The sequence below is a fragment of the Halyomorpha halys genome, unplaced genomic scaffold (assembly GCF_000696795.3).
Source record: "Halyomorpha halys isolate HHAL.00 unplaced genomic scaffold, Hhal_1.1 Scaffold5.1, whole genome shotgun sequence".
Taxonomy (NCBI): Eukaryota; Metazoa; Arthropoda; class Insecta; order Hemiptera; family Pentatomidae; genus Halyomorpha; species Halyomorpha halys.
In genome coordinates this window covers 982,006-992,207 of record NW_027106871.1, presented here as the reverse complement: position 1 = coordinate 992,207, position 10,202 = coordinate 982,006, and the positions used below count along the sequence as shown (strand labels likewise).

General features: G+C 29.6%; 1 protein-coding gene across 1 annotated transcript in view; it reads right to left on the bottom strand.

The window, feature by feature from the left end:
• Positions 1–3,291: 3,291 nt before the first annotated feature.
• Positions 3,292–10,202, bottom strand: part of VhaAC39-1 (V-type proton ATPase subunit VhaAC39-1) — an 8,904-nt gene continuing 1,993 nt past the window's right edge. The window contains exons 5-7 of the mRNA XM_014438418.2: positions 9,601–9,777; positions 8,626–8,703; positions 3,292–4,800 (exon numbers count right to left, since the gene is read on the bottom strand). Of these exons, the coding sequence (XP_014293904.1) occupies positions 4,624–4,800; positions 8,626–8,703; positions 9,601–9,777 (432 nt within the window). The 3' untranslated portion in view covers positions 3,292–4,623. The remainder of the gene's footprint in view (positions 4,801–8,625; positions 8,704–9,600; positions 9,778–10,202) is intronic.

Genomic DNA, 10,202 nt, shown 5'->3' with positions numbered 1-10,202 from the left:
CCACCAGGCCGATCTGGTATAAAAATAGATAAATAAATAGTCTGAAAAAGGTAAATTTATTTGCAAAAACCAAATTTCCTTTGTACGAACCAATCTAGTAATGTCAAGAATGTGCCTGATAGTGTTGGCATATTTCTTCAGTGCTGGATGATATGAGATAAGACTACTGTCTGAAATAGTCAATTTAGTGAAAACATTAGACACTTAATAATTTTTTCTTTTCCATGAATCAGGCAGAATAAACTCTCATGAATGCCTCCTTGATCTATACAAGATAAACATATAAGATTTCTGCACAACTTATGGATAATCATTTAGATTTTTATTTCCTTGCATCTAGAAGTAGGGAAGCTTTGAATTCTTGCAGGAACTTAAAAAATAAATATCGTCAGAATTGGAAAATTTTCACTCGCATTTTACCTTAAAAACGTTTAGAAACTAATTGGGTTCCGTATTTGTTCGCTTAATTTGTGTTAGGGCGTATTCGATCGAACCTTAATCCGATTTTGATTAGATTTTTTAGGGATCTTATCCCTCCTTTTTTTTCTGTATCACTTTAAAACAGAAAGCAATTAGTTGCATTATGCATTGTTACATAAATCGGAATATATACAGACCTTTTTCTACTTGGGCCATACTTGGGGAGGTACGTTATTGTAAAACGGGTCTAGTATCAAATCTATTTAGAGATCGTTTGTAGCTGAGTTAATTAAGGTGTTGCCTTAGCAATCTCAATCTAAAACGGTAGTAGGGAAAGATTGACTTTTAGTATGTGGTGGCCACACTTAATGAAATTTGACTCTCCCACTCTGGATAGAATAGGTTGGTTACCAGTTGGATAACCCTCCCCCTTCTCCTGTCAGTCAGATATGACCAAACATAGGATAAATAAAAAAAAAGGAACAAATCCATCAGACTCCCTCATCTACCGGTGATGGATGCAAGAAATTGTTGAAATGATAAGAACTGAAAGAATCTCACCACTTTGCAATTTATTTTGCATGCAAAATAGCTGGATTTCAAGTTAGTACCTGTCTAGGGTTATGGGGAGTTGAAAAACTTTAAGGAATAGTATTCTCATTTTTTATAAAAGGTATGTTACAAAAACTTCCATGACTTGTTCTTGGTTTAATTAACAGCCATTTTTTTATAATTTTTAAATAATATATATGTACATATATAAAATTTAAATTAAATTAAAAAAAAATTTAAATATCAATTAGGAATAAAAAGTATTTTAAAGATAGTTATTTTCAATAGGAAACTATTGTAATCAACACAGAAAAAAATATTAACTTACTGATCATTTGAGATTTTACATTTAATGAATACAATGTTTAGAATCAAGGAACCAAATATTTAAAAAATCTGTCTTTTCTCGAAAACTTGAGGACCGATTTCATTCCAGATACGGTTCCCATTCAGAACACCCAGGCATAATCCTAGAAACTCCTTATAAACATATGATGCTATTTCAAGATGGTAGCCCCTTCTAGTTTTCCTATACTCATACTTTGTCATTTATGGAGGCAAAATGTAAATTCTTTTTGAATTAGTTTTCCTAAACCTTTAAATTTTGTATAGAGTTTACATATCTTTCAACTAATTCACTTTAGCCAACATAATTCTTCACCCATCAACTTCATAGCTTCCAGTTTCGAAAAGAAACTTAATTGATTTAACAGGTACCTTTTGTAGTGTGTAGCAAGCATTTGATAAAGTTTGGTGGAGGACTCCATACAAACTGAACTTTGGTCTTATTTCGCAGCATTCACAGCTCTAGTATACTCAATGTAAAAATGGCAGATGGGATTTTTAGGAGCACTAAGGAGCATATTCACAGAGGCACATTTGACAACAGTCATTTTCAGCTAGCTCTGATTTATGAATGGTATAGCCAATAGCAACGAACATCCAGATATGAAGTCACTTTTATGCTCTGTTAAGGTCTGTGTCTTCCTACTTTTCTGAACCAACAAAGTTTAACCTGAGACACAAATAAATTCTTTGAATTGATGACTGATCCGGACCTCCCATATCAAAATAAAAAATTAACTTTTATTTTTAATTTTATTACTTTATCTCTTAAATAAAAGATCAGAATTACCACTTTAATAAAACAAGATTTTTGCTTACCTTCTCTGTTTTTTTTGTTTTGTTTTGTAGGATATCTAATCATGATTATTATGTGCTGCACATAACAAAATTCACTGAAATCGAACCATTACTAGAGAAGATGCAGGTATAGGACTTCTTAATTGGTTTACTTTATTCAATAATGAACCTTTGTAATCACCCAAGAAAAACTAAATTAAACCTCATTTCTTAAAACTTGAGGTTTTAGGTTTCATGATTGCAATATCCAATGATCAAAATTAATAAAATCCATTCCCCGTTGCTTTTCTCTGAAACTATTAATTTTATTTCACTAGGCTGATCTATTGCAGTATCTTGCTGAGCTTGATGCAGAATAAATCAATTGAACATTTCTTAGTACTAAACTATGTGATAATAGTCCAAAGAATAGATCAGATCAAGTCCCATATGTTTAATTTGTGTTCTTAATAATCTAATGGAGTATAGGCTTATTTTCATTTGATTCTCTAGTAACAGATTAAATCTTCTACCTGAGACATAACAAAATATTCCTTATAATTTTTTATTTTAAGACTCTTACTTGAAATATGGATAATTGTTATTCAATCATGAAAAGTGCTTAACAACTAAAAACAACTTATTTAATATGTATATGATTGTCTTTCCCCCCTTCCTGACTAGACTTAATAATTACAGATAAATAAGGGTTTTAAAAAACCCAAAAAACTTGGAAACACAAATTTGTTCCAGGCCACCATTAAAACTTTCCCATGGGGCCAGAGCTGTCCCAGAATAGCCAATATCCAGTCATTTAAACAAGATATTTGACATCTGTAATGTTAATTCAATATTTTGTATCATAATTTATACAAATAAAAAAAGTCTTCGTTTAGATCAAAATTTTGAAATCTTGTGCTCAACACATTAAAACTAATTGAATAGATTTTGATCTGAATGAATGACCGCAAAGCACCATTAGGGCATTAAGAAAAAGATCGAACAATTCATGAAACAGTACATTAAAAAATTGCTTTAAGTAAAATTTTTTTTTACATTATTAGTCTATTCATCCTTGATTCCTTTTTTAAAAGAAGTATTATTTGAGGTACAATTACTCTATTTTTAACATTATTATTTCACCTTAATGTTAAATACCACATTTGACATTCATCAGAGATAAACACTATAAAAAAATTATTACAACAGAAAATAAATTTTATTAACAATTTAATAGGTAGATATCAGATAGCGTTGAAGAATGAAAACCAACATAAAAGAACTAATAATTTTTAAGTACAATTAACTAGTATACATATAAGTGATTAGAGTAAATAATAAAAATAGAGCTGTATGAAAGCAATTCTTAGATTATACATCAGAACTTTCCTATCACTCTTCAATTTAAAAAACTCTTGTCTTAAACTTTATAGCTCTCCTGAATGATTTTTACAATTGTAACCTTATTTAACAATAATTTATCGGCCATTTATGTTTAACACCTAAATTAATTTTCAAATATGATTGAAAAATTAATGATCTTTATTTAAGTGTGAACACTTGGAAAGGCTAAATAAAATAAAAGATATTTATAAGTATATATTAGTTTAATTTTTTTTTTTAATTTAAGACATCAGTAAACTAATTATTGAAAACCTCAAAATGTTGTATTTAATACAAGAAATCTTACACATGGTAAATAAATAAAATATCTATACAATTATACAACCGAATATGCTTTATAAAATACCTGAAGGATTATGTTTCCATTTAATTCTTCATCTAAAAGCAAGTTGACGTAATTTTACTAGCAATATTGATGATAGTTCAACTATTATTATTCTTTAAGAGAAACAATACAATTATACTATATTTCCATAACTTGGTAGCATAAACACCTTTGGCAATAACAGGTGTTCATGACCATTTTTAAACATTATTTATTACATACAATGATGACACTGTTGTATTTTCACTAGATTTTTCTCTTATAGGGTTGAAACTGGAAATATAATCAATTTAAAATATTCAATAATACATATCCTCAACAAATAATATTAATAATGCAAGAAACAAATTTAAAATCAATTGAAATTACCATTAATTAATATAAAAGGCTGAGTTCGTATTTAGTATTCCAAACAGTGAACATTACACTTACAAAAACTTGTGAATTAAGACTTAAGTGAATTAGAATAGAAATAAAAAAAAAACTTTTAAAACAACAATCTTGAAAGAAAAGAGTATTACTGAGGGATCTTGACCACATTGCATGAAGGAAAAAATAAACTTATTTAAAATTTCTAACAATAACATACTTATAAACAACAAAAATTACATATAACATACATAAAAACTATTTATATAAGATGGAATGTAACTTTTATACAGTTAAAAATATACAATCTCAAAACTTGTGTACAAACCTTTAGTGGGAACCATAAAATGATAAAACCTGAAATGATGTTTCCTTCTTATTATTTTTGTTTAGATAAAATTGAGTTTATAACATAACAGAATGGTAGCAGATCAATTTCTATCCACAGGGTAAATAGGGATATAATTGTCAATTTTGGCGCGATGTTTCTGGGCTACGCATTCAGATATCCATACAATGTTTCTACATTCTTGTTCTTTTAATTTCAAGTAAGAATAAAATACTCCAAAATGAAATTGTTGCAGGAAAGCTTGTACATTCAGTTTCACCTAGAATAAGAACAAAGTAGCATTAAAATAGATCATAAGGGCTCACAAAATAAATATTCTTCCTTAATTATCTTTTGTACTATTATTAAACTTATGATAAAATATTTTATTTCTTATTTTCAGAATTAAAAAAGTGTAAGATATTATCTAGATCAAGCAATGGTTTCACATAATATAGTAACAACAAATTACTGTCTATTGTAGTATGAAATCTCTCTTCTTAGGTATGATACAATTGAAAATAAAAAAAACTTAAATGATAACATTTTTATTTAAAATATTCAGATGGATATGAAGGAACTTTAATTTCTGATTGCATAATTTTTATTAAAAGTTAAGATGAATTGAACAAGAGAATAAAAATTCTCTTCATTGAGAGAAAAGTATTGAAGCAAACATAAGTTAAAATAAAAATACTATATATATACAGTTGAAGTTTTTTTTTTCTTTTGTCTCTTCCTTAGCAATTGCTATTGCACATGTTCCAACACGATAAAAAAACCTAATTAAAATTAATAATAAAAAAAAACTTCCAACTATATTTAAATTTAACTATACTTAAATATTTAATAAATGCAGATTTTTACAGAGTGAAGTGTTAGATGTGCCTATTACTATTTCATCACTAATTCATGTACTAAAACTATAAAATCATTTTCCATTACACATATTTATAAGCTAAGTTCAAATTGAACTGCGATGATCTCAATAGACTGCACGAAAGTGTTTGACTCAGTGTCTCATGGTTTGCTATGAAAAACACAACAGGACCGCGAATTTCCAAGAAGCTGGAGAGACTGAATATTACAACTAACCCCAAGAAGACTGACTGTATTATTTTCTCCTTTCAGAACAATAAGCGCCCTCTACCTAAAGTCCATAAGGTAGCAGGGTACAAGAATAGACCAGCAGGGAGCATAGTTTATCCAGGGATCACAAGCGTCTGCTCCCTGCTGCAGCAAGAAGATCAAGCTGTTAGGACTAAGTCTTACAGGCTTAATCATCTATTAACTTCTCCTGATTTCTCCCTACACCTCACATTAACAAATTAATGATTTATAAATTGTGCTCATGCCAGCCCTGCTCTATGGAGCACTCTTGCTGACCAACATAGCACCAACAACAGCCAAGAAGCTCTAATAGTTTTAAAGCAGCATGATCAGACGCATAGTATGACATATTTCATTACCAAGAGCAAAGACTGACCACATACATACAACACTCGACTAACCAATGGTGTGACAAGAGTTCATCACGAGGAGGCACATCAAATTTTTTTATAGCCTTCGGCACTGCACAAACCCTCTCTTCAGAACATTGACTTGTACTTGAACTCTTGACCACAAAGATGGCAGATCCACTCAAACAGTCAATAGACTGAGGACAAGTTACTGAACCATTACTGACAAAACAAATCTGGTGTGCCCCGACACCATCAGACTAACACACAACACTACCTCTTATTCAAAATGTCTAATTTCTTCAGCCCCCTCTTAAAATGAATTCCCAATGCAGTAAAAGAGCTTCCCCTCAACCCCATACACCCATGGGGCTTAGAAGAAAAAAAATAATAAATAAATAAATGTTTCAAAAGGTAAGACAAGACTATCTCTCGGTTCTGACATGGTGTACATTGACTAATACTTGCTGTAAGTAAATGTTTAAATGGTAAGATTAAAGTCTTGAACATTTTTAATGCACAAAGTGCTGACCACATCAACACACACTTTATTGCATTGTTGGTTTCATAATTTGACGGAGTATTAGCAAACCACACAATCAGTTTTTTTACTTATTATCACATATAAATAAAATTGACTCAAAAATGTTAAAGTAATATTCCAGTTGTTCATCCACATTGCCTTTAAAAATGATGTAGAAAGTAAGGAAAGGTCTCATGTCATAGATATTGACCTTTGGAGGAGGAAAATCCATTTTAAAGGCTCTAAAATGCACGATTTTAGGAATATATTTGATGGTATAAAGATCACCTTTGTTTATATACATACACCACAGAATTTATTGAAATAAAGAGACTGAACTACTAATTTATAACATTAATACAGTTTGTGTAAAATTTTCGTTTTAGTGTGCCAGTATATCTTACTTTTGGAGCAAGATTTATAACTATTAAGTATACTTCTGCTGTATAATATTGTTGTATATAGAATAAAAATACACTGTGCACATACCAAAGATGGTTGGTATACCATGTCAAAAAGTGAAAATTTTGGTAAGGAAAAAAAATTATCACAGGCAGAAAATTTTCTTTAATGAAAATGCCAAGCCTTGCAGTGATGAGGAAGCATTGGGTCAGATCTGATCTTGAACATAAATGATGTGATAAGGCCAACAATCTCCATGATTTTTACCTTAACTAACCTATATATGGAATTTATAGTAAGAAAAATTATTGCGATCATGAAAAATTTCTAATTTAAGTTTTTAACAGAAATACACATTATGAGGTCCCCTCAGTCCAAATTACCAAGTGGTCTGTGAGCATGAACAGCCTAGCTAGAATATTAGCTTAAAACGGGAAGAGGAAACTTTAAGATAGTTAAATCGAGCAAAATTTAAAAAGTGTCTGAAATTGAAAAAAACAGTGTAAAAGAGGAGTTCATAATACAAAAAAAAGGCAATCCTTCCCACTCGGACCCGCTCCATTAAGACCTCCAGGGAGCAACAGCCCTATATCACTTTTGAAATATTTGCTTAAAACGGGAAGAGGAGACTTCAAGATAGTTTAATCGAGCAATATTTAAAAGAGTGCCTGAAATTGAAAAATGGCATGAAACAGCCCAGCTCAAAAATGAAAAGTCATAATAAGCAGTAATTACATATAATTTGTGCAGTATGAGACAGCAAATTTTTTGGTAAAATCAATCGATTAGAAACACCACTTCATAGAAGGTTTTTTTTTTTTTATACAATTTTCTCAAAGACAGATCAAACAATTTTGATTAAACTCGCCTTATCAATGTAGAATTAACTGGCCTTTAATATCAGCTAGGTCTTATTATCCTCATTGAAATAGTCTGACAGGGCTTAAATGATGAATTTCTGAAACTCTCCCTCCAAAGTAACTTTAACTTTGTTTATTTGGAAAAAATACTCATTATTAGTAACAATAAACAATGGTCAAATACATAATATTAAAGCTTTTTATGAATAACTAGCAGAGGAAAATATTAACACCCCACCTGAAAGGGAAGACCAAAGACCCACCCTTCCTCCCCCTCTCCCTGATCTTTCTCGATTGCTTTATTTACAACAGCATCATCATTCGTGAAACTGTTGTATTCTTGGCAAGAAGAAAATTTATATTTGTTAGTTCCACCTCAAGAAACCCTAAAATATAAATTTTATAGTAACAGAAAAATTAATATTTGTTCTTAATTTTCACCAACTCTGGTCTTAAGATTATTTTTCCACTTTAAAAATCACAAAAATAGCGATAACTGTAGGAGTCCAATCTATACAAAACTTGAGGATGTATGTAGGGTGGTGAGTGTAAGTTGTGTGATGCGCACATCACCCCAGATTTTTCTTGTTACTATTAATAAGAGGGTACTTACAAAAATAAATTATAACTTCTTCTTATATTCTTATCATTTGACAATCAAAAATTTGGCTGAGTGAAATAACACGAACACAGATGGAGTAATACACACCAAGTGAAATAAATTTGAACTAAACGAGCAACCATGATGTATAAAAATAAAGGTTATCATTTACATCACAAAAGCAACTACAAGTAAATAACTATTTTCTAAAAAATTGGAGTGAAATACAATTTTAAAATCAAGTAAATAAAAGTTATACCTCATGTTCAAAAAAGCGATCTTCAAGTGTTTTCTCACCAGGATTATTTCCAGCTCCATCAAACAAAGCATGATATTGCTATTAAAAAAGAAATAAAATAATTAATGAGACATTTAACATTCTAAAACAATGGAAATTCTTTAAGAATGCATTGTGATATTTTACCTACTTAGTAATGAATAAAAGTAACTAACTAATAGTTAATAGTAATTTAATTGAAAATTAAATCTTTCTGAATAATAAACTTCTAGTTTTTGATCTTTAAAAAAAAATTTCTTATTAAACTAAACCATTTTCCAGCACACTTGAGTCAAAGGAAGTCTGGGTTGAATCTTGCTCGCGATGTACGACTTATGTGGCAGCATCACATAATAAGTGTTAGCCTTGAATAAGTTGTTAGTTGCTGCTCTTCCTGACCTTGTTGGAGTACTACCAAGTGTAAATTCCCATCGACCATAAATCAACTCAAAATTAAATTAAATTGGATTAAATTTGTTACATAAAAAACATTAAATAACAATGTTTAACAAATAAAAATTTGTTAAACAAAAATCTAAACCATCCCAGTTATAATTTATTTTTCTACTACTCATAATTTCGAATACATCTAACCACAAAAAATAATTTTATTTCTAACAGGTACTTCTTCAGGAAAAAACAAGCCTAGAAAGGTAAGGCTTAACACTAAAATAAGGTATTTAATTAAATTAAAAAACAAGGTTTAAAAAAAGCCCCAAGAAAACTGGGATGAAGAAGTAAGGAAAATGTTTGAAAATAGCCAGTTAAAAAAAAAGAAGGCCAAAACGTGGATGTTTATATATATATGCAAAAAATGAAGTTGTTAGAAAGTGAAAATAATAAAAAAAAAAAAGTATTCTTAAACAGTTTTATTTCTTACGATTGTGAGTTTAATGAGATTCTGTAAACATTTTTTCAATAATTTTGGTCGATAATTAATAAATTCAAAAAATTTACCTTATAATAATCAGCAACAGCTTTTACTTGTTCATAATCATCAGCTCTGGATAATGCAGAAAGTCCATCAGGGTACAAAATCCCACAGCGTGGGTAAAGTTTAGAACGATCATCTTTAGTTAACTCAGTTCCAAATGAATTAATAGTGATAATAAATGCACGCCTATCAGCTTCGAACTACAACAAGAAAATCATTTTTTTTTTTTAAATACTTGTAAGAGAAGTTGTTTTCAAACTCCTTGGTCTGACAAAACACAGGAATTATTAAAGGAAATTTAGAGCAGTCCTATTATTATTATTATTTTTATCAGATAGTAAAAATATATAGGATTTAAAATAAATGGAAAAAAATAAAGTTTTTGGAGCAAGGAAGCTAATTCTCAAACAACAATAACATATTCAAAAGAAAAGTTATTTTGTAATTTGGATATAAAATGAGAACTGAATTAGTCTATCACCACCTGATCTTTAAATAAATGGGCACATTGCAGTAAATTCGAACAGAGAGTCATTTTCATCGGTTTTTCATGTAATTTACAATTATGATGATCTGGAAAGGATCACTTTAAGGACGACAATATTAGAGTGTTAAAAGTATTAAG